The sequence below is a fragment of the Myxine glutinosa genome, chromosome 11, assembly GCF_964187855.1.
Source record: "Myxine glutinosa chromosome 11, kmMyxGlut1.1, whole genome shotgun sequence".
NCBI classification, from domain to species: Eukaryota; Metazoa; Chordata; class Myxini; order Myxiniformes; family Myxinidae; genus Myxine; species Myxine glutinosa.
The window spans coordinates 104,853,069-104,878,784 of NC_136271.1; the positions used below are offsets into that span (position 1 = coordinate 104,853,069).

At 41.1% G+C, this 25,716-nt stretch overlaps 1 protein-coding gene across 17 annotated transcripts in view; it reads right to left on the minus strand.

Annotated features, from left to right (window-relative positions):
- The window catches only part of USP48 (ubiquitin specific peptidase 48), a 250,247-nt gene that overhangs the window by 103,710 nt on the left and 120,821 nt on the right, over positions 1-25,716 (minus strand). For 11 of the 17 annotated variants that reach the window (XR_013625012.1, XR_013625013.1, XR_013625011.1 and 8 more), the window contains 5 exons: positions 22,460-22,609; positions 21,108-21,311; positions 18,973-19,084; positions 12,218-12,324; positions 5,059-5,172 (listed from right to left, as the gene is read on the minus strand). Coding sequence is in view for 12 of the 17 variants with exons in the window: in XM_078786948.1 (XP_078643074.1) it covers positions 5,059-5,172; positions 12,218-12,324; positions 18,973-19,084; positions 21,108-21,311; positions 22,460-22,609 (687 nt within the window). In the remaining 5 variants the exon portion in view is untranslated. The remainder of the gene's footprint in view (positions 1-5,058; positions 5,173-12,217; positions 12,325-18,972; positions 19,085-21,107; positions 21,312-22,459; positions 22,610-25,716) is intronic. The other 6 variants (XM_078786944.1, XM_078786946.1, XM_078786950.1 and 3 more) reach the window with 1 other exon arrangement.

The following is a 25,716-nucleotide window of genomic DNA, read 5'->3' on the forward strand; positions in this document are numbered from 1 at the left end:
ACAAGGGCACACTTAGCTTTATTATTCATTAAAAATGTTGAAACACCAGTAACAAAAATTTAAATTTTAGAGACAAAAAAAAGCTCGTGAAAGAACAAAACAACAAAGGATGCAAGGCTAGGCAGACAAGTAGAAAACAAATGGACATAATAAAAAGGATCCGTGATAGTAGAGAGAACTTCCAGCATGAAAACAATATTTGCCAGGGGGTGAGTTGCTTGTGATGGGGGTGAGTTGCTTGTGATGGGGGTGAGTTGCTTGAAGGATGAAGTGGGACAAATCGTTGTGGACCCAGATGGAATTAAAGGAAGATGGAAAAGATATATGGAAATGCTGCTGAATACAGAGAATGAAAGGGATGGCAACATAGAGAGTAACCCAGTTTTAGGACCGGCAGAGAAGATAACTGAGAAGGAAGTTGAGGAAGCGATAAAAGCAATGAAGAGTAGAAAAGCGGGAAGGCCGACAGGAGTTGTGGGAGATATGTTGAAGGCAGCAGGAAGTTGGGGTGTGAAGAGAATGACAGAGATCTGTAATTTGGTGGTGAAAGAAGGCCGCATTCCAGTGGATTGGGAACTGAGTACCCTCGTCCCTCTATACAAGGGGAAAGGTGACCCTCTGGAGTGTGGCTCGTACCGAACGATAAAGTTATTGGAACATGGAATGAAGGTATTGGAAAGGGTGTTGGAGAGGAGTTTAAGGAAGAAGGTGAAGATCGACGAAATGCAGTTTGGATTTATGGCAGGAAGAGGAACGACAGATGCGCTCTTTATTGTGAGGCAGTTACAGGAGAAGTACATGTAGAAGACGAAGAGGTTGTTTCTTGGGTTTGTTGATCTGGAGAAAGCATTCGATAGGGTTCCACGCGAAGTATTGACATGGGCATTGAGGAAGTTAGGAGTTGAGGAATGGTTGATCAGAGTAGTGATGGCAATGTACAAAAGAGCGCGCACAGCTGTAAGGACGAAGGACGGGAACAGTGGTGAGTTTGAGGTGAAGGTGGGAGTGCATCAGGGGTCGGTACCAAGTCCACTACTATTTGTAGCTGTGATGGAGGTGCTGGCTCAGAACGTAAAGGAGGGTTTACCATGGGAGTTGTTGTATGCTGATGATCTGGTGTTGATTGCGGAAAGTATGGATGGGCTGAAGGAAAAGATGAACAAGTGGAAGGAATGTATGGAGACAAAAGGTCTGAAGGTGAATATCGGAAAGACGAACGTGATGGTGAGTGGTAAAGCATGTGGTGAGGTGGAAAGAACTGGGAAATGGCCATGTACTGTGTGCAGGAAGGGTGTCGGAGTGAACTCCATTCAATGTACAATGTGCGCTGAGTGGGTTCATCAAAAATGCAGTGGTCTGAGACGGTCATTAACCAGTGTGGCAGCTACATTCAAATGTAAGGTGTGCACAGAGGGAGCTGCAGATGGAGGAAATGTTGAGTTGGATCTTGGAGACGGGGTGAAGCTGGAAGGTGTGAAAACATTTTGCTACCTCGGAGACATGCTGAATGGAGAAGGTGGATCAAACTCGGCAACGGTTGCTCGAGTGAGATGTGCATGGAAGAAATTTCGGGAACTGAGTGGCGTGCTGATGAGGAGGGGAGTATCGTTGAAGCTGAAGGGAAAGGTGTATGCTGCATGTGTGAGAAGTGTTATGATTTATGGGAGTGAGACATGGGTAATGAACGTAGAGCAGCAACGAAGGCTGGAAAGGGTGGAAATGCGAATGGTTCGGTGGATGTGCGGAGTATCTTTGAGAGAGAGGAAGACAAATGATGAATTGCGAAAGATGATGGGAATAGAGCCTGTGATTGATGCTGCGAAGAGGAACAGATTGAGATGGTTTGGTCATGTGTTGAGGAAGGATGAAAGTGACTGGTTGAGGAGAGTGATGGAAATGAATGTAGAAGGAAGTAGAGGACGGGGAAGACCGAGAAAGACTTGGCTAAAGATGGTGGAAGAAGAAATGCGGGCAAGGGGGTTAACAAGGAGAGAGACGCAGAAAATAGGGCAAAATGGAGAAGATTGTCATGGGGACCGCAAGGCTAACCCCCGCTCCAGCAGGAAAAATGGCCTTAAAATGCATGTTGTTGTTGTTGTTGTTGTTGTTGTTGTTTGAATCACCATTTTCTTCACACAATATCTTGAATTATTAAAGTCCACTATTTTCTACCATCTTAAAATTGGTCTTCGTTCTGTCCTTATTAAGTTTTGGGACACTTGCTATCGCATACATTTGCATTATTCAGTTAAAAATAGTTATCAAGACAAAAAGATCAAAGTTGATAATGTCTGCACAGTTTAGACAATAGTCACAGGTTTCTTTGTAACTCCCTTTTGGCTTAATCAACTTTGTACACTGTACAGGCATACAAGAATAATTGTGGGGGAAACTAACCATGACATCTGATTTTGTAATAAAAATAACTTTCTAACAGGATAATTATTAACATAGGCTTGATTAATTGGTTTTTTTTTAATGGCTGTAATTGCAAAAAAATAGTCACAAATATAAATTTCTAGTTTGAAATGCTTCACATAGAAGGTTTGGAATCTTAGAAGTGAAATTGGATTGGATAATGCTATTTGATTAACATCCAATGTGAGTCCAACTCAGTCATGCTCGCCACCGAGGAATATTGGTGTCTTTGTTTGTTTGGTGTTTATGTTGAATATTGGTGTTTTTGTTTTTGTTGAATATTGGTGTTTAATTGGTGTTTTTGTTTGGTGTTTTTTGGTGTTTGGTGTTTTTGTTGAATATTGGTGTTTAACGCCAGGGGGGTTGACTCAGCCTGTCATCCTTCCGAGGTCGGCTAATTGAGTACCAGTTCACTGGTAATTCCCTGCTTGTCGTAAAAGGCAACAAACAGGGTTGGCGGCAAGAAGGGCATCCGGCCGTAAAACATTGCTTCAAAAAGGGGACCAAAAAACAACAACAACCACGGTCCCCGAAAAGGCCAACCCCCGCTTTGCGGGGAAAAATGGCCTCTAAACGGTGGTTTTTGTCACATTCAGATTCTTCTGGTTCCGAAGAAGTCTATGTCCACAGAATCGCCTCACGCCGCAGTATTTCTAGCTATTGGACTGGTTGGACGGCCTGGCCTTTTCTACATCGTATTGTTACATGGAAGTGGGAGGAAGGGTGGGGGTGGGGGTGGGGGGGGGGGTGGTGGTGGTAGAGGAGGAAGGGAGTGGTTCATATTTTTACGTGTTCCCTGCCAAAACCCCAGTTAAGGTGCACCTCAGAGTTTCAAGTGGGAACACGGCAGAAAGATTTGTTATTTTTAGTGTTCTAATAAACCATGGTAAAACCACACCAATGCAATTGTAGAACAAAACAAGTAATTGTATTAATAACTCTCACATACACAACAATAACATTCTTAAAGAAAGTACAATGAAAATGTCACTTGCATCAAATGAACAATACATATGATGGTACCATCATTCCCCAATGCTCTCAAAGCAATAAACTCATGACACGCCAAACGTGAGTGGAATGTAACATTCCCCAAAGTCCGTGCATGGATCCCCACGCTGGTTGAAGCCATGCAGAACGACAAGAACAGGCAGGTATCGGCACGGCGGCAGATGAGTTACGAGGTGAGAGGTCGATACGGGAATTCAGCCGATATGGAAACCAATGGCGATCTCCACACGATGATGTTGATATGGGAATCCCAGTGACAAAACAAAATGCACCAAGCGGACAGTCCGTTCGAGGACAATATGGCGTATCAGCCTGTAATGGAGGCGCTTGATTTTTCTCCAACAATAACTCACACTTGGTAATAAATCCTGAGACGCAGGTTTAATTGAGCAGGTGCTCAATTCAAATCGATTTTTCTCCAAATGCTCTCCCCTCTGGGCTGGTGCTCCTGCCTCACACCTGGCTCGGCTCCACACTGTTGAAACCAAAGCTTTCAGAATCATTGGAATCTCCCGCGATGAAGCTAACTCCGAGTGACTTTAACTCACTCACTCATGGCAGGCAGGTTGGTGGTCTTTCTGTCTTCTACCAACTCCTATCCGGTCTGGCTCCCCCAGCTCTATCTGTGCTCTGTCCCCCAAATATTCCTACAGTTGCACAAGATCTGCCAGTAACCCTCTTCTGGTGAAACTGCCAAAATTAAGACTCTCTGCTCACCTTCACTCTTTCATTCCTCTTTTTTCCCCACCTCTGGAACAAACTCTCACACTCCCTTCAATCCCACTCCTCCCTCCAGGTCTTTAAAACAGCTGTTCACCACCATCTTTTATCTTCCCCCATCCAAAAACCTTGACCGTTTCTATCCCCGTTAATACACCCCAAATCCACATCTTTCATTCTTCCACATTCTTCCCAAATCCACAACAATCCCCGACTTCATTCCTGAAATTCCTTGCAGTGTCAATTTGTTTTGTACCATGTACCCACTCCCTCCCCCACCCCCCCCCCCTTTCCACAGATCTACCGATGTCCCTGTTCTCTGCTGTTGTGCTTGTGTTCCCCTCTCTCTCTCTCCCCATCTCATCTCCCCCTCCCTTTATTGTTTTACGAGTCCGTTTAGGTTTGTGTTTTATGTGCTAATATGTGTTTTATGTGCTAGCTCTTAAACGAGCCTCGATCTTGTATGCAAAAAAAAAAAAAAGAAGGAAAAAAGGGACAAGACATTTCACAGTGGGCCACCCAATGCTGCTTATTCCAAGTGCAACTTCTATATATATTTTCCCCATTTTAAAATTAATCTTTTCGGATATTCGCTGCTTATTTTTATTGGTTCAACGAGCGATTAGTAAATTTATTTCAATTAAAATGGGAAATCGGTCTTCAGCAGGATAAAACAGCACTTATGATCAAGCTCTTACACGTGAACGTTTTGTGACCACTTAGTTTGTTTTCGTTTCAGTCAAGTAACTGCTTATTTTTTTTTATCCTTGCACATTTGAATGATTTTAAAATTACTTCAATGACTGATTCCCATAAGAGAGGTCAGAGCAAAAAAATAAATAAACCACTTCTGACAGGGTAACATGCAGCAATCAGTTCCATTTTTGTCACCCCCCACTCCAGTCCTACCATGTTTACAAATGATGTCCTCGTTAAACTTGAGTCTTTTCACCACTGCACTGGCTGGAAGTTCTTCTGATTTTTCATCTTCCTCAGTGCCATCTTCTTCGGACCTGTCACCAACTGCCACCATATACAAATCAAGCAAGCAAAAACAATCACAAGATTCTTTTCTTTTTAACACAAAAAAGAAACAAGCAAACACAAATTAAACACAGGATAATTTAAATTTGCACAAGTTCATGTAACATAAGATAAAATAAAGGCAGAAGAAAGAAGAGAACTTTTTTTTTTTTCAAGCCTCACCAAAATATTTTTGTGAGATAACGGAAGGTCCAAAACAACAACTAATTTGGAGAACTATGAAAGAAACAAAAATATGGATAAAGAGCCATTTAATCAGCAATCGGAACACTAGTGACAGCTCTGCAATGTAAGTGCCGATAAATTGTTGTGTAATGGTGGCATCATTGTGCAATGGTGTTGTGCAATGGTGTTGTGTAATGGAAGTTTCAGCCCACATTATTCACCGATTGTGAAAAAGATTGTTTGATTTGCATCTTGTTGCAAATTAATTGTTCAATTGCAAGAAAGAAGAACTATTAACGGCACTCTGACATCGCAATGTCGACCGATATGCCTCAGCAACACATTATTACATCATTATACACACTTTACCAAGTTTAATTTAAATCCCTTCAGCTGTTCTCAAGTATCACATTTTACGTGACATGACCTCTGACCTTTGATGCCGAAATCAAATAAGTTCATCTTTTCATCATAATATATACCTATACCAAGTTTGGTCAAAGTTCCATTACAGGTTCACAAGTTAGCACAGTAACAGAATTTTTTACCTAACGGGACCTCTGACCTTTGTCGTCATAATGTAATCCATTTATCTTTACATTGTCATGCATACTTGTACCAAGTTTGACTTAGTTCCCCTTTCAGCCGTTCTTAAGTTGTCGCAGTAATAAAAACCTATTACAGACTCTGACATTTGACCTCCTGATGCCAAAATCTAATCAAAGTAAAAAAGACAAGTTATTGTGGTATCAGGATTTTTACCTAACATACCTCTGACCTTTGACCTCGTGACTCCAAAATTCTATCTGTTCATCTTTACATCATTATACATACCTGTACCAAGTTTGACTTAGATCCCTTGAGCGGTTCTCAAGTTATCGCGATAACGAAAACCTATCATGAACGGACAGATGCATGGACAACCCAAAAACATAATACCTCTGGCGACTTCATCGGTGGAGGCAAAATAAAAATCAAAGAGTCGAAATACGTTTTGAAAAAATCATCATAAACATGATTATTGAATCACGACATCAAATGTAGTGACAGGTGGTTTACACTTTAAACAAAGGACTCAGGCGCATGTCTGCACAAGTATCGATCTGCATGAAATTGAGGTCAAGTTGCAATGATAGCAACATACGTACTCCAAAACCTACAGCGTATCATTGGTGGGTTTGATTCACAACAATGTACAGCATACAAAAAATTCCTGTCTCTAGCCTGGCCATCTGGTCATGCTATGCACATGCTGTGCAACGGCAATCAGCTTTTTAATCACCGTCTTCTGAAATATCAAGTAATATGTCCATGATATCATCGTGACCTTTGATGAGAACTTTGACTGCATCTACATGACAAAAAAATTATTTGGGGACCCATGCCGTAATGTAGCCTAAAGAAAATAAATTATAATGTTGTTCTTTCTTGTCTCGAAGACATACCTGATTACCACGAAACTCTACATTACTGTCCGCAACCAAATCCCAACTGGAAGTCTTCAACATGGTTAATATGTTGAGATGAAATGGTTTACAAGTCGACATCTTATTATGCACGTCAAATGAAGCATGATCTCATGAAATGCAACTTACACTCTTTCACTTGCTATTACTCTACGTGTGTTACACATTTCATGAGATAAATCTTTCAGATAAGATGACTGAAAAGCAATAGATTTATCTACGATTTATCAACTTGTCCAAAGTCATCATCATTTCTGATGCAACCTATGGCTGCTTATTACCACGAACCTGCCTCAAAGCAAAATTAGTATATACAGCAGTATTAACCTGACTCGTTTTGTCCTTTAATCGATTGTTTGGATTTCATCTGGTGCATATTTCTTTGAAATGCTTGCTTTTCAACTCAACAATAACATATCTTTTTTTTTTTTATCGCAAAGTTTTATTACTATCTCAAAACAAGCATTCTGAGTTTGCGCTGCAATACATGTCCCCTACCGGCAGTCTGTCGTCCAGAAAACTGTTGGGGAAATCACCAAGGGTTATTCACCCACAGGTTCTGAATCGTTCCCAATCGCTAATTACCTCAGGACGGGCTCACCTGTGATTCGCACTCGGGACTTCGATTTATACACCTTGCAGACAAGTCAGCAGAAGCACGACAAAATAAGTTGTTGATAAAGAACCTTTTGAGTCGCTAAATATCAGTAATTTATTATATTTTGCGGTTCACGATCAATGATCGATGTGTATATATATGTTGTTCGGCTTGGCTCCGCCCCTCCCGAAAGCACGCGCTGTGTCGCGCTTTTGACGTTCGCAGATGAGGCTGAGGGCGGGCGGTGCAGCTTGAGGAGAACTCTAGAATAAACAAGAGAAATCCATAAATAAAAAAAATATTTTCGTTTAATTAACGATATCTGCCAAACCATGTGCCCTATCGCAAATTCCAAAAGGATATTTTATTAGACTGACATGCTGAACAGATTTGTGAAGTTTCCCCTCGATTTGATAAAAAATGAGGGAGCGGCTCGGTTTTAAAGGTTCATGCTTAAAAACGTCATAACTCTGAAACCATGTGACGCATGACGTCATGCTCGCTGACTTTTATGTTCGACATGGGTATGCGATATTGCCTGCAAAGTTTGGCCTCGATCTGTTCAGCTGTTGCAGAGAAAAACAGGTTTTCGGGTTTTCACGAAAAACAATATGGCGGCCAAACCACGTGACCTGTGATGTCATAATTACCATTAAAATATTCTACAGACCCAGTCCCCCCTACGGTGAAAATTTCATCTCAATCGGTCCTATTATTGCAGAGAAAATCTTTTTTAAAGGAAATTAAAACTTAAAATGGCACTGAGTTAAGGAGCATCAGAATTATCAGAATTCCCAAAGTTCAAAGTGCCATAACTTTGTCAAAAATGATCGAAACGTCGTGACGTTCGAACTGGATCTGTAACTTATCATGAGGAAACCATGTGCCAAGTTTGAAATCATTAGCATTAAGCGTTTAGAAAAAAAGTCCGGAAAACTGTTCTTTGCGTGACGGACTGACGGACGGACAGACAGACAGAGACAGACAGACAGACAGAGGGACGGCGTGCAACCTATAGTCCCCTCCGGTGTACACCGGTAGGGGACTAACAAGCATTCAAAAAGAATAAAAAGGCCAAAGAGACATAGAAATAAACAAGACCCTGGATAACAAAAGGAACAAGCATTCTGAGTATTGCGCTGCAATACATGTCCCCTGCCAAAGTTCAAAGTGCCATAACTTTGTCAAAAATGATCGAATATGCAAATTTATGCACGGTTGATGCTGGTTTTCAAACTTGATCTGCGTTATGCTGAGACACGTGTGTACAAAATTTTGTTGAAATCAGCCAATGTTTGGTGCAGTTATCGTACGGAAACCAAACTGTGACAGACGAACAGACGGATCTAATTAAATACGCAAATTTATGCACGGTTGATGTTAGTTTTCAAACTTTGTCTGAGTTATGCTGAGACACATGTGTGTACAAAATTTTGTTGAAATCAGCCAATGTTTGGTGGAGTTATCGCAAGAAACCAAAGTGTGACAGACGAACCTCATTAAATATGCAAATTTATGCACGGTTGAATGTGGGCGCGGATGATGTGAGACCGGGTTATCTTGACCAGGTTATCCGCGGACCGTGGAAGCTAGGTTACTTCTGACGCATACTGTGTATACTGCTAAGAGGGCAGAGTATCAGATACATATTTAAAGAAGTATTCACGCAGATTATACGCACAGAAGCATATGGTAAAGTGACACTCCAACCTCCCTAGATGTATTGTTGATTTATTGGTAAACTATGTGAATTCAATGTATTCTTGCCTGATATGAAGAATTGTGTCAATGGAAACAAAATTCAGTGAAAACGTTTTTGACTTGATGCTTATTCTAGGAAAGCATTTTAAAGAACAGTCCACGATTACAGCATATTGTACACAAGGAATATTAACAGCTTTGACTTACCGCACTCCAAATTATAGTCCGGAAAACTGTTGGGGAAATTACCAAGGGTTATGGTTATTTACCTACAGGTTCTGAATCGTTCCCAATCACTAATTACCTCAGGACAGGCTCACCTGTGATTCACACTCGGGACTTCGATTTATACACCTCGCAGACAGGTCAGTAGAAGCACGACAAAATACGTTGTTTTTCAAGATCAATGATCGATGTGTATATATATATATGTTGCTCGGCTTGGCTCCACCCCTCCTGAAAGAGCGCCCTGTGTCGCGCTTTTAATGTTCGCGAGACGAGGCTGAGGGCGCGCGTTGCGGCTTGAGGAGAACTCTAGAATAAACAAAGTGCCATCACTTTGTCAAAAATGATCGAATATGCAAATTTATGCACGGTTGATGCTGGTTTTCAAACTTGATCTGAGATATGCTGAGACACGTGTGTCACGCCTCGCCTCGTTGATAAGCCCGCAAGGTCGCTCTGTGCAGCGGCCTGCACATATTGCACTGTGTGAATTATATAAATTATTACCAACTCACGCACGGTCTGAGGTACTGGTGATTCAAGAGATATCCATTTAAAAAAAAAATATTTTCGTTTAATTAATGATATCTGCCAAACCACGTGCCCTATCGCAAATTCCAAAATGACATTTTAGTAGACCGACATGCTGAACAGATTTGTGAAGTTTCCCCTCGATTGGATCAAAAATGAGTGAGGAGCTCGGTTTTAAAGGTTCATGCTTAAAAACGTCATAACTCTGAAACCATGTGACACATGACGTCATGCTCATTGCCTTTTTTGTTCGTCATGGGTATGCGATTGCGCCTGCAAAGTTTGGCCTCGATTTGTTCAGCCGTTGCAGAGAAAAAGGGGTTTTCGTGTTTTCACGAAAACAATATGGCGGCCGAACCACGTGACCTGTGACGTCATAATTACCATTAAAATATTCTACAGACCGAGTCCCTCCTACGGTGAAAATTTGATCTCAATCGGTCCAATTATTGCAGAGAAATTGGTTTTTAAAGGAAATTAAAACTTAAAATGGCACTGAGTTAAGGATCATCAGAATTATCAGAATTCCCAAAGTTAAAAGTGCCATAACTTTGTCAAAAATGATCGAAACGTCGTGAAGTTCGATAGGGGACTAATAATAAAATCGATAAAGACAAGAAATAGTCAATATAAAAATAGAATACGTCATTCAAACACTTATAATATTCAAAAATATAAAATGTATCGGAACAAATTAACGACAACTATGAGGCACTCCAACAACAACAACAACAACAACATGCATTTTAAGGCCATTTTCCCTGCTAGAGCGGGGGTTAGCCTTGCGGTCCCCATGACAATCTTCTCCATATTTCCCTATTTTCTGCATCTCTCCTTGTTAACCCCCTTGCCCTCATTTCTTCTTCCACCATCTTTAGCCAAGTCTTTCTCGGTCTTCCCCGTCCTCTACTTCCTTCTCCATTCATTTCCATCACTCTTCTCAACCAGTCACTCTCATCCTTCCTCAACACATGACCAAACCATCTCAACCTGTTCCTCTTCACAGCATCAATCACGGGCTCTATTCCCATCATCTTTCGCAATTCATCATTTATCTTCCTCTCTCTCAACGATACTCCACACATCCACCGAACCATTCGCATTTCCACCCTTTCCAGCCTTCGTTGCTGCTCTACATTCATGACCCATGTCTCGCTCCCATAAATCATAACACTTCTCAGACGTGCAGCATACACCTTTCCCTTCAGCTTCAACGACACTCCCCTCCTCGTCAGCACGCCACTCAGTTCCCGAAACTTCTTCCATGCACATCTCACTCTAGCAACCGTTGCCGTGTCTGATCCACCTTCTCTATTCAGTATGTCTCCGAGGTAGCAAAATGTTTTCACACCTTCCAGCTTCACGCCGTCTCCAAGATCCAACTCAACATCTCCTCCATCTGGAGCTCCCTCTGTGCACACTTTACATTTGAATGTAGCTGCTACACTGGTTAATGACCCTCTCAGACCACTACATTTTTGATGAACCCACTCAGCGCACATTGTACATTGAATGGAGTTCACTCCGACACACTTCCTGCACACAGCACATGGCCACTTCCCAGTTCTTTCCACCTCACCACATGCTTTACCACTTGCCATCACCTTCGTCTTTCCTATATTCACCTTCAGACCTTTTGTCTCCATACATTCCTTCCACTTGTTCATCTTTTCTTTCAGTCCAAACTATGAGGCACTCGAAACAAACATTTTGCAAACAAGATAGAGAACGCCAGTGACAATATTTCATGTGCGTGGAAAATTATAAATGCTATGTTTCCAATTGATTTGAAAAAAAATATTTTCCAATTTCTTTCCAAAATATTTCTTTTCAAATCAAATGGAAACATTGGTTTTTGGATTCAGAACCTCTCAAACTTTTAAAAATGTAAATGGTTACAAATCTCCACAAAATCGGAACGAACCAAAAAATTTGGACATATGGAACCTCTTGGATGGTGATGTGGCATTCTCCCATAATGTCAAATGTTAAATATTAATCGCCAGCAACTTTCACTCACATTAACACTTTCATTCCTACAAGTAAACCCCATTAGTGTAATACAGTACTTAAGACCCTTTGCACATGACTTTGAACATGAAGATTTTCTCTTTCTATTCCTGTCAAAGATCTTAATGAGATTTCATTAATTATTTTGGAAAAGCTATTAAATTTTCAATCTGTTCACAACCGCCATTATTGAACAAAGTACTATTTGGCAAGATGGGCGAGGCTTAGCAAAAATATTAGAACTACGAATTGACTGGGAAAAGAGAAGAAATGTAAGAGGAGGTAATGCAAGGAGAATGACCATAAAATGAAACACAAAAATTAAGACCTTTCTGTGTTGCAGCTGAAACAATTGCAGCCTCAGTTTCCGCCAAAAGATCTGTTGCGATTTCTTTCCAGTGCTCAATTGATGCCTTCCCAACCCAGCAGCCAAAACTGCACACAAGCATGTCAACAGCAGATAATTGTTGCAAGACAAAACGGCACATTTAATATAATAAAGCCTATCAAAAAAACAAAAGAAAAATAAAATTTGTGTTCGACTTTAAAAGAAACAAGCGTTACGCCTAGGTCCCCCGTCGGTGAAGTGATGTGAGTTGACAAAGTGGAAGACGCAAGGCGGCCATCTTGGATTTTGACGTGGCGACCCAATTTTCAATTGCTTTCTTCCTTATGCCGAGATACACCCACACACCAGATTAGAAGTTGGTACTTCGCTTATTTTTCAAGATATTCCGCTAGCAAGGTTCAGACATACATGGCGGCGGCCATCTTGGATGTTGACGTGGCAACCCAATTTTCAATAGCGTTCTTCCTTATGCGTAGATACACCCACACACCAGATTAGACGTGAGTAGTTTTTTTTGGTTTTTTTTGTATACTGAATCGAGGCTCGTGAAAGAGCTAACATTTACTTCACAAACAAATCAACCAGACAAACAAAATATATAAAAAGAGGGAGCGTAAAACAAGATGGGGAGAGAAGGGGAAGCACACAAACACAACATTTGAGAGCAGGGAGATGTGTGGAAGGGAGAGGGCTTGGGGGGAGGAGGCGTGGGAAGGGAGGGGGGGGGGGGAGGGAGAAGTATAAAACACAAGGACACCAAGGATTTCCAGGACAGAAGTTGGTATTTCAAAAAAGTGGAATTGGGGTGAAATTAGCGGGGGTAGAAAAGATCAAGGTTTTGGATGGGGGAAGATAAGAGATGGTGGTGAACAGCTGTTTTAAAGACCTGGAGGGTGGAGTGGGATTGAAGAGAGTGAGGGAGTTTGTTCCAGAGGTGGGAGGAAAGAGGAATGAAGGAGAAGGAGTGAAGGTGAGCAGAGAGTCTTGATTTTGGCAGTTTGACCATAAGAGGGTTGCAGGCAGATCTTGTGCGACCTGTAGGAATATTTGCGGGACAGAGCCCAGAGAGAGCTGGGGGGGCAAGGCCAGAGAGGAGTCGGTAGAAGACGGAAAGACCACCAACCTGCCTGCGGTGAGTGAGTGAGAGGCCCTTGGAGTTAGCTTCATCGCGGGAGATTCCAATGATTCTGAATGCTTTGGTTTCAACAGTGTGAAGACGAGCTAGGTGTGAGGCAGGAGCACCAGCCCAGAGGGGAGAGCAGTATTCCATTGAGCTGCGGATGAAAGCCTTGTATGTGGTGAGGAGCTCAGGTGTGCCAAGGAAGGACTTCGCACGACGGAGGATGCCCAGTCGGCGACTGGCTTTGGAGGCCAGATTTGAAATGTGGTTTTCCCAGGAAAGATCATGGCAGATAGTGAGACCCAAAAGCTTGAGTGACAGAACTTCTTGGAGAGGATTATTCAGAAAGTGGATGGGAGGGTTGTCCAGTCGGTCTTTTCGGAGAGACATCGTAAGAGTGTGAGATTTGTCAGGATTGAAAGACATGTTCCACTTGTTTGCCCAGTCTGTGATTTTGTCCAGGTCTGCAGAGAGTGAGGAGGCTGCAGACTGCCGATCTGAGGGATGAAGAATGGAGCGACAGAGAGTAGAGTCATCAGCAAAGAGATAGAGGATTTTCAAGAGAGTCAGAGAGATCATTGATGAAGACCAGAAAAAGCACAGGGCCCAGAACACTGCCTTGTGGAACTCCAGCCTGAACAGGAAGAGGAGATGAGAGAAACCCATTCAAGGCCACACGTTGACTACGACTCGAGAGGAAGTCCGCCAGCCATGCGTGGAGATTTCCATGGATACCAAAAGAGGAGAGTTTGGTGAGCAGAGCGGGGTGCCAGACCGTATCGAAGGCACGTGATATGTCAAGGGAGACTGCTCTAATTTCCTGTTTGGCATTGAGGACCTCCATCCATTGTTGAGAAAGCAGAAGCAGCATGTCCAGAGTAGAGTGTCCAGGTCTGAAACCAAATTGATGATCAGAGATCAAGCCATTGGAGAAGAGGTAAGATTTCATATCTGAGTTTATATTTCACGATATTTCTCTCACAAGGTTCAGACATACATGGTGGCGGCCATCTTGGATTTTGACCTGGCGACCCAATTTTCAATAGCGTTCTTCGTTTTGCCAAGGTACACCCACACACCAGATTAGAAGTTGGTACTTCGCTTATTTTTCAAGATATCTCGCTCACAAGGTTCAGACATATATATGTTGGTGGCCATCTTGGATTTTGACGTGGCGACCCAATTTTCAATAGCGTTCTTCCTTATGCCTAGATACACCCACACACCAGATTAGAAATTGGTACTTCGCTTATTTTTCAAGATATTCCGCTCACAATGTTCAGACATACATGGCGGCGGCCATCTTGGATTTTGACGTGGCGACCCAATTTTCAATAGCGTTCTTCCTTATGCCTGGATACACCCACACACCAGATTACACGTTGGTACTTCGCTTATTTTTCAGGATATTTCGCTCACAAGGTTCAGACATATATATGGTGGCGGCCATCTTGAATTTTGACCTGGCGACCCAATTTTCAATAGCCTCCTTCCTTATGCCTAGATACACCCACACGCCAGATTAGAAGTTGGTACTTCGCTTAATTTTCAAGATATTCCGCTCACAAGGTTCAGACATACGTGGCGGCGGCCATCTTGGATTTTGACGTGTCGACCCAATTTTCAATGGGGTTCTTCCTTATGCCGAGATACACCCACACACCAGATTAGAAGTTGGTACTTCCCTTATTTTTCAAGATATTCCGCTCACAAGGTTCAGACATACATGGTGTCAGACATACATGGCGGCGGCCATCTTGGATTTTGACGTGGGTTGCACCGACACCAAATTCGAATGCGGTCCTTCGCTTACGAACGCACGCACGGACGGACGGACGGACACACGGACGGAGGGGAAAACCATAGTCCCCCTTTCGCTCTGCAGTGCGACAGGGGACAACAAGAAAGAGCAATCAGAGATTGCAGACTCTCGCCAGGACGTGTCGTTAGTGGTTGAAAGACTTTTATGTTAAACCAATTAAGGCAGCCGAACAATTTGACTGATGACATCATCATTTTTTTTTTTCTCCACCAATTTATCCCGAGATGACGCTCGTTAAATGTCAGCTTGATCGGATGAAGTTTTGTACTTGTCGAATTATGACGTCATAATGGAGGCATCTATGACATCATTATTAACATGTGCTATTCTCCATGGAGAGTTCTTCACAATGAGCCACGTCTCAATTTTTTCTATGCAGTGCTTTCGGAGATATAGAGGCGCAAAGTTTTTCATTTTTTTTCCAAGATAGCACACATACAACGTGACTTATGACGTCATGATTATCATTTTTAAAAATCTACAGGAGGGGGTGCCCTATGGTGAAAATTTCCTGTCAATCGGACCAACGGTTGCAGAGAAAATCATATTTATTCTGTGCGGACAGACAGACAAACAAATGAAAAATCACTCATGAAATAGACACTTCGCAAAAGAGAACAAAGTAGAATGGCACTCAGGAGAGCATCCTTTTGACCTCAACAATAATTGGTGGTTCAGTTCAGTAACCTGATATGCAAATCATCTTCAAATTTCAAGTTAATCAGATGAAAATTGAGGATTTTAGGAAATACAATTTTTTTGTTGACCTTTGGCCTATGTTGACCTTTTGACCGATGTTGATCTCAAAAATAGTTGGTGGTTGAATTCACATCGCTGATATGAAACCCCTATTCAAATTTCAAGTCAATCAGATGAAAATTGAGGATTTTAGGAATTTGAAAAAAGTGGTTGACCTTTGGCCTATGTTGACCTTTTGGCCCATGCTGATCTCAAAAATAGATGGTGATTGAATTCAGTTCGCTGATATGAAAATACTATTCAAATTTCAAGTCAATTGGATGAAAATTGAGGATTTTAGAAATTTGAAATGGTTGTTGACCTTTGACCTATGTTGATCTCAAAAATAGTTGGTGGTTGAATTCAGTTCGCTGATATGTAAATCTTATTCTAATTTAAAGTCAATCGGATGAAAATGGAGGATTTTAGAAATTCGATTAAAAGTGGGTGACCTTTGGCCTATGTTGACCTTTTGACCTAAAAAATCAATAGGATTCTGTTGGAACACTAACTCTACCATTTGGTTACATTTCGTGAAGATCGGTATAAAACTGTGACCTGTAGGCAAGTATAAGTGAGCGGACAGCCAGACAGAATCCACTCCTGAGAAAAAAGGATGAGACAACATGCCTGGAGTTTGCAAAAAGGCATGCGAAAGACTGAGAGCATGAGGCAAAAGACTCTGTGGTCTGATGAGACGGAAATTTAACTCTTTGGCCTGAATGCAAAGAGCTTGTCTGGCGGAAACTGAGCACTGCTTATCACCCATCTAACACCATCCCCTCCGTGAAGCATGGTAGTGGCAGCATCATGCTACGGGGATGCTTTCAACGGCAGGGCCTGGGAGACTTGTAAAGATAGAGGGAACAATGAATGAAGCCAAATACAGGCAAATCCTTGTGGTGCACCTGCTTCAGAATGCAAAAGAAGATTTACGCAGTGAAGATTCACGTTCCAACAGGACAATGACGCCAAGCATAAAGCCAAAGCAACACTGGAATGACTTCAGAGCAAGAATGAGAATGAAAGTCCTTGAGTGGCCGAGCCAAAGCCGAGACTTGAATCCCATTGGTAAATCTGAGGAAAGACTTGAAGATTGCTGCTCAACGACGATTGCTGCTCATTCTACTCTGGACATGTTGCTTCTGCTGTCTCAACAATGGATGGAGGTCCTCAATGCCAAACAGGAAATCAGAGCCGTCTCCCTTGACATATCACGTGCCTTCGATACGGTCTGGCACCCAGCTCTGCTAACCAAACTCTCCTCCTATGGTATCCATGGAAATCTCCACGCATGGCTTGCGGACTTCCTATCTGGTCGTAGTCAACGTGGCCCTGAATGGATTTGTATCATCTCCCCTTCCTGTTCTGGCTGGAGTTCCCCAAGGTAGTGTTCTGGACCCTGTGCTATTTCTGGTCTTCATCAATGATCTCTCCGACTCTCTGGAAAATCCTCTCTGTCTCTTTGCTGATGACTCCACTCTCTGCCGTTCCATTCGTCATCCCTCAGATCGGCAGTCTGCAGCCTCCTCACTCTCTGCAGACCTGGACAAAATCACAGACTGGTCAAACAAGTGGAACATGTCTTTCAATCCTGACAAATCTCACACTCTTACTATGTCTCTCCGAAAAGACTGACTGGAAAACCTTCCCATCCACTTTCTCAACAATCCTCTCCAAGAAGTTCTGTCGCTCAAGCTTTTGGGTCTCATTATCTGCCATGATCTTTCTTGGGAAAACCACATTTCCAAACTGGCCTCCAAAGCCAGTCACCGACTGGGCATCCTCCGTCGTGCGAAGTCCTTCCTTGGCACACCTGAGCTCCTCACCATATACAAGGCTTTCATCCGCAGCTCAATGGAATACTGTTCCCCCCTCTGGGTCGGTGCTCCTGCCTCACACCTAGCTCGGCTTCACACTGTTGAAACCAAAGCTTTCAGAATCATTGGAATCTCCTGCGATGAAGCCAACTCCGAGGGCCTTTCACTCACTCACCGCAGGCAGGTTTGGTGGTCTTTCTGTCTTTTACCGACTCATCTCCGGCCTTGCTCCCCCAGCTCTCTCTGTGCTCTGTCCCCCAAATATTCCTACAGGTAGCACAAGATCTGCCAGCAACCCTCTTATGGTAAAACTGCCAAAATCTAGGCTCTCTGCTCACCTTCACTCTTTCCCCCTTTTCTCCTGCCTCTGGAACAAACTCCCCCACTCCCTCCAATCTCACTCCTCCCTCCAGGTCTTTAAATCAGCTGTTCACCACCATCTCTTATCTTCCCCCATCCAAAACCTTGATCTTTTCTACCCCCGCTAATTTTTACCCCAGATACACTTTTTTTCAATTCCAACTTCTTTCCTGGAAGTCCTTGCAGTGTCCATATGTTTTATACCTCTCCCACCTCCCCCCGCCCCCAAGCCCTCTCCCTCCCACAGTTCTCTCGATGTCCTTGCTCTCAAATGTTGTGTTTGTGTCCTTCCCCATCTCTCCCCATCTTGCCTACCGCTCCCCTTATTTTGTGTTTTGTGTGTCGGTTTGACTTTTTGTGCGATTAATGTTTGCTCTTTCACGAGCCTCGATCTTGTATACAAAAAAAAAAAGAAAAAAAAAAAGACGCTCCCCATCCAATTTGACAGAGCTTGAGCAAATCTGCAAGGAAGAATGGGAGAAACTCCCCAAATCCAGATGTGGAAAGCTGATACAGACATACCCAAGAAGACTCGAAGCTGTAATCTCTGCCAAAGGTATTGACTTCTACAAAGTATTGACTCAGGTGAATATTTATGTAAATTGGATATTTCTGTATATAACTTTTAATTATTTTGTTAAAATTTATTTAAAGAAAAATTCCACTTTGAGATGATGGGGTATTATGTGTACATCAATGACAAAAAAAATAATCTCAATTTAATCCATTTTAAATTCAGGTTGTAACAACAAAATGTGAAAATGTGAATACTTTCTGAAGGCCCTGTATATCCTCTCAGTATTTCTCCACAGCAGTGTATTTTAATAAATGTATTTTTTTAATTTTTTTATTAAGGTCATGCAAACAATCATACCTGGGTTGACCACAATGCAAACGAAGTATCTGGCGACAGTCCGAAACAAGATTACTTTTCAGGCGTAGAAGTTGACAGTAGTCCCTCACACATGTTTTGCAGGGAGAGTACTCTGTAAAAACACACACCATGGATTTCTGAGGACAAACAAAAGAACACAGCAATGTTGTATAAACAACTTCATTTCCAATCAATTATAACGAGCAACAGTACCCGCCCTAAGGGCGGGGCTTCAATTGGAAGGCCCAAATGAAAAGGTAAAATATCAGAAATTGAAGGCTTTTTTATTTTAAACGATTCATATAAACATCCATTGAATCATATCACACGCAAATCATCAAAATCTAAACAGTACATGGCTAAACAGTACATGGACGATCACGTACCACGTACGTCTCGCGTCTCGCTCGCTCTCATGTTGTCCCGATAATGATCCCTCCGCAGGTTCACCGACAGAAACCTTGTTACGACTTTTACTTCCTCTAGACAGTCAAGTTCACTCATCTTTTCGGTGCACCGGCACGAGCCGAGAACGGCCCGTGCAGGGGCTGATCCGAGGATCTCATCAAACCGTCCGATCGGTATGAGCAACGGGCGGTGTGTACAAAGGGCAGAGAATTAATCAACGCGAGCTGATGACTCGCGCTTACTGGGAATTACTCGTTCATGACACACTGTAACAAGCCCCAGTCCCCGTGACGGATGGGGCTCAGTGGTTTACCCGAGCCTGACGGCGAAGGGCAAGGTACACGCTGGCCCGTCCAGTGTAGCGCGCGTGCGGCCCCGGACATCGAAGGGCATTAAACGTTCATTAAACATTAAACGTTAAACGTTCATTAAAGGATAACGAAACGAAAAACATTACGAAATTACGTTCACACCGTCACGTCAAACACTACCGTAAACACAGACATCACCACAACATCGTTACAATGAGAACATCATCACAATGAACGTTATGCGAACTCGAATGTTATGCGGGACTCCAAACCTGAGAATGCTGGAGACCAAAGCTGAAATTGGGAAAACTAAATAGCCTATTTTACTCCCAGGCGTCCCAGGATTACCCACCCAAAATATATTTGCGATCAGTTCAGCAGTTTTTACGGTAACTTTGAACAGACAGACGGACATTTGGTGAATTATAGTAAGATGGCTCAAAGTTTAAAATAATTGTTTCACCTATGTTTGAACCAAAAGTAAAGAATATAAAACAACCCCAGCTTTTTTTAAAGCAACTTTTTTGTTTCACTTGATGCTGCAACGTGAATGCAGTTTTAAACATGCGTTACACGCCTAGGTACCCCGTCGGTCAAGTGATGTGAGTTGGCAAAGTGGAAGACGCAACACGGCCATCTTGGATTTTGACGTGGCGACCCAATTTTCAATAGCGTTCTTCCTTATGCGTGGATACACCCACACACCAGATTAGACGTTAGTAGTTCGTTTATTTTTCACGATATTTCGCTCACAAGGTTCAGACATACATATGGTGGTGGCAATCTTGGATTTTGACGTGGCGACACAATTTTCAATAGCGTTCTTCCTTATGCCTAGATACACCCACACACCAGATGAGAAGTTGGTACTTCGCTTATTTTTCAAGATATTCCGCTCACAAGGTTCAGACATACATGGCGTCAGACATACATGGCATCAGACATACATGGCGGCGGCCATCTTGGATTTTGACGTGGGTTGCACCCACACACCAAAGTAGAATTCGGTCCTTCGCTTACGCACGCACGCCCGCACGGACGCACGGACAGAGGGGAAAACCATAGTCCCCCTTTCGCTCCGCGGTGCGACGGGGGACAATAACCAGACAATTGCTTTCTTAATAAACGAGAAACATGCTTGAGGCATTTTAAAAGTTCTGAAGCTGACCTCGGCCAAACTCAATCAATTGCAGATCATCAAGAAGGCAACAAATAGCAAGTAGTGGTTCATCAGTTTTGTAAATCAAGAGGGAAACCAGAAAGTCAAATATTTTATCAATGTAAAGTATAAATGTACATTTTAAATAAATGTACATCATCAGCAAAACTATCAGTTGGTGGCAGGTAGGGGGGATAGAGAGGGAGGAGGGAAGAGGGTGAAATAAGAGCAACAAAAATAAAAGCCGTACATCCTACCATCAAGGTGTGGGCCTCCCCCATAGTTAGTGTATAGTACAGATGCTGCCCTCTTGCTGATTCTCTTAACCTTGCACACACTGGACAGTCTCAGCCCACCATGTGGACAAAGGAAGGGCGAGTTGTCCATGGGTGGTGTTGTCGCGCCTTTCTCAAGCCAGTTGCGCAGCCAGTTTGTACCAACAAACTCACAATCATTGCCTGCTGAAGCATACAGAGCTTGGTTGTACTGCCACTCAAAACAAATATCTTATTGATGTTATTTTGTATACAAAGTAGAGGCTTGTGGTAGAGCAAGAAGAGCTCATAGAAGAGAGAATCATGAAACAAACAAAACACCCTGGCATAACATTTCAAATGTAATGCTCGGAAAGTTATGGCACAGGTCCATCATGCCCAAGAAAATTTAAACAAACAATGGAGAACTATACGATTATTCAAGTAAATAATCAAATGAAAAATGTTTTTTTCAGTATTTGACCTTTTGACCCCACCCCCAGGCTCTTGCACCTTCTTGCCATGTGGTGATCATAACTAACAAGTTTGGTGAATTTCTGCCTAACCGTGTCGGAGGAAATAGTGTGACAGACAGACAGATATACATACATATTTCATTGGTCTTAAAGGCCTTCCAGCATACCTGCCTGGCATACTGCTTGAGAATTAGCTTCCCTTTCACCAAACGCATATGTGCTTGGGCTCTGGGTCCGGGGGGTGTATACGTTCGTGATAACTATTGCCAAATTATACGACTATTATTATTGTTGTTGTTGTTGTTAATATTATTAGTATTAATTAATATATGCTTTTGTTACAATGTAATCATTATTTTTGTTATTTATTTAGTCATTGGTATGTCATGCCATGGAAGGACCTATTAAACTGCTCTAGACACCTCAACATGGCGTGCGTTAACAAACATGGAATTCTTCAGATGATTTGAAGTTAATTAGCGTAATAAGCCAAGGAAATTATAACGATAATTTTGGTGTATCACATTCCACATCACAAAACTCCAGGAGGTCTCTGTAAAAACATGCCTATCATGCCACACACATACACATTCATAGTAGAAGCTTGCAGATAATAAATTATGCCCTTTTTAATAGCAGTGTATGTGAGAAGCATAATTTGTTCTCATTGAAATAATCAAGGATCCTGTCTTTGTAAGTTCCATCCAAAGTGTTCCCATCCATAAATGGCTGTGCATGTCCAAGATGAAAATATCTGTGGTTTGTTAACAATTTCGGGCAGTTTGGTGTGAAAAGCAAGAGGGCAAGTCGCTGAAGAAAACAGCAGGTGGGGTGATGCAATTCCACATGAGATATTCTGAGGACAAGTGTGTGCCTTACCGTTAAGAACAGGCAAAATCTGGTATAACAGTTTTACTTCTTCATGTTTAGCAATGCCGGCATCCACGTCTTTCTTCCTCAAGGTTGCAAGTTGATCAGAAAACTCTTCAAATTTGGAAGAATCTTGTTTCACAAGTTGCATCAGCCAATCTATATAAACACAGTTGCAACGGGAATTACATAATCAGCATGATTCATGTCAGTCTCAGCAGATCAGAACAATTAAAACTTTTGGGGTATTTTTAATTGAAAAGTATGAAAAACAAGTACAGATACATTCAAAGTACACCGCCCCCATGCCAAATAATTAAATATCCTACAGCGCGGCATTTCCGGGGCGCCTCCGGCACCCGGCAATATCGCAGTGCAGCTCATAGAGGCTGCATTGGGAAGGAGAGGTGTACGCTAATTGATTGATTAATTGTATAATTAAAATCAATAAAAGATTATCACAAAATATTTTCTTAATCAATTGGCTAATGGCATAACTAAACCACTAGTGCTTCATCCAAAGATGAATTTTTTATAAATTTAATTAAATAAGTCATTAATAAAAAATAAAAAAATTAATTGATTAATCAATAAATAAATTAATCAATTAATCAATAAATAATAAATCGATTAAATGATTAATAAATAAATCAAAAATATCCTTGATAGCCACATCACTTGTTCACTCATGTCCAAATATTAGCTTCCCAGCTCAAAAGGTGCCTGAGATATTGGCCAAATGAGAAAGAAAATAAATAAATGATTAATAATGAAAATAAATAAATAATAATCATTTAAAAATCAAATTATTAATCAATTCGGTCAGAGAACACGTAAACCACCACCATTTCATCAGAATCTGTAACTTAAAAAAAAAAAATTTTTTTGTCATTAATCGAATAATTAAATAATTAATCGATTAATTGATTAATTAATAAATCAAAAATAGCCTTTGCAGCCAAATCACTTGGTCATTGGCATGTCCATTTTTCAGCTTCCTAACTCAAAAGGTGCCTGAGTTAATGGTACGAAGAGAAAGGAAATTAAATTAATTAAATAAGTACTTAATTAATCGCTAATAATTAAATAACTCCTCAATTAATTGATTAATCAAAAAACAAAAAATACCGTTTTTGACAAAGGACTTGCTCGCTACTGTGCTGAAATTTCAGCTTCCTAGCTCAAAGGATGGCTGAGATATCGCCCGGACAAACAAACAAGAAAGCAAGAAAACAAGAAAACAAGTACACATACATTCAAAGTACACCGCCCCCATGCCAAATAATTAAATATCCTACAGAGCGGCATTGCCGGGGCGCCTCCGGCGCCCGGCAATACCGCAGTGCAGCTCATTGAGGCTGCATTGGGAGGGAGAGGTGTACACTAATTGATTGATTAATTGTATAATTAAAATCAATAAAAGATTATCACAAAATATTTTCATAATCAATTGGCTAATAGCATAACTAAACCACTAGTGCTTCATCCGAAGATGTATCTTTCAGAAATTTAATTAAATAAGTCATTAATAAAAAATTAAATAATTAATTGATACTCAATAAATAATTAATCGATTAATCAATAAATAATTAATCGATTAAATGATTAATCAATAAATCAAAAATATCCTTGATAGCCACATCACTTGGTCACTCATGTCCAAATATTAGCTTCCCAGCTCAAAAGGTGCCTGAGATATTGGCCAAATGAGAAAGAAAATAAATAAATGATTAATAATGAAAATAAATAAATAATAATCATAAAAAAATTAAATTATTAATCAATTTGGTCAGAGAACACAAACTACCACTATTTCATCAGAATCTGTAACTTAAAAAAAAAAAAATTTTTGGTCATTAATCGAATAATTAAATAATTAATCGATTAATTGATTAATTAATAAATCAAAAATATCCTTTGCAGCCAAATCACCTGGTCATTGGCATGTCCAAATATCAGCTTCCTAACTCAAAAGGTGCCTGAGTTAATAATGGTCAGATGAGAAATGAAATTTAATTAATTAAATAAGTACTTAATTAAACGCTAATAATTAAATAACTCCTCAATTAATTGATTATTCAAAAAACAAAAAATACCGTATTTGACAAAGGACTTGCTCACTACTGTGCCGAAATTTCAGCTTCCTAGCTCAAAGGATGGCTGAGATATCGCCCGGACAACCAAGAAAGAAAACAAACAAGAAAGCAAGAAACCAGAGTGAAAACTGAGTACTCTCTTTCAGCGTGCGTCACTGCCGAGCCCCCTTTGGTGCCCGGCAATGACGATTTGCAATGCCTGGAGATGGCATAGGAAAGGAGCGGTGTACAACAAACAACCAGAGTGAAAACTGAGTACTCCCTTTCAGCGTGCGTCACTGCCGAGCCCCCTTCGGTGCCCAGCAATGACGATTTGCAATGCCTGGAGATGGCATAGGAAAGGTGCGGTGTACAACAAGTACACATACATTCAAAGTACACCGCCCCCATGCCAAATAATTAAATATCCTACAGCACGGCATTGCCGGGGCGCCTCTGGCGCCCGGCAATACCGCAGTGCAGCTCATAGAGGCTGCATTGGGAGGGAGAGATGTACATCTAATTGATTGATTAATTGTATAATTAAAATCAATAAAAGATTATCACAAAATATTTTCTTAATCAATTGGCTAATACCATAACAAAACCACTTGTGCTTCATCCGAAGATGTATCTTTTAGAAATTTAATCAAATAAGTCATTAATAAAAAATTAAATAATTAATTGATTAATCAATAAGTAATTCATTGATTAATCAATAAATAATGAATCGATGAAATGATTAATCAATTAATCAAAAATATCCTTGATAGCCACATCACTTGGTCACTGTCATGTCCAAATATTAGCTTCCCAGCTCAAAAGGTGCCTGAGATATTGGCCAAATGAGAAAGAAAAAAATAAATGATTAATAATGAAAATAAATAAATAATAATCATTAAAAAATTAAATTATCAATCAATTCGGTCACAGAACACATAAACCACCACCATTTCATCAGAATCTGTAACTGGGGGGAAAAAAATTTTTTTAGTAATTAATCGAATAATTAAATAATTAATCGATACATTGATTAATTGATTAATCAATAAATCAAAAATATCCTTGATAGCCACATCACCTGGTCACTCATGTCCAAATATTAGCTTCTGAGCTCAAAAGGTGCCTGAGATATTGGCCAAATGAGAAAGAAGATAAATAAATGATTAATAATGAAAATAAATAAATAAT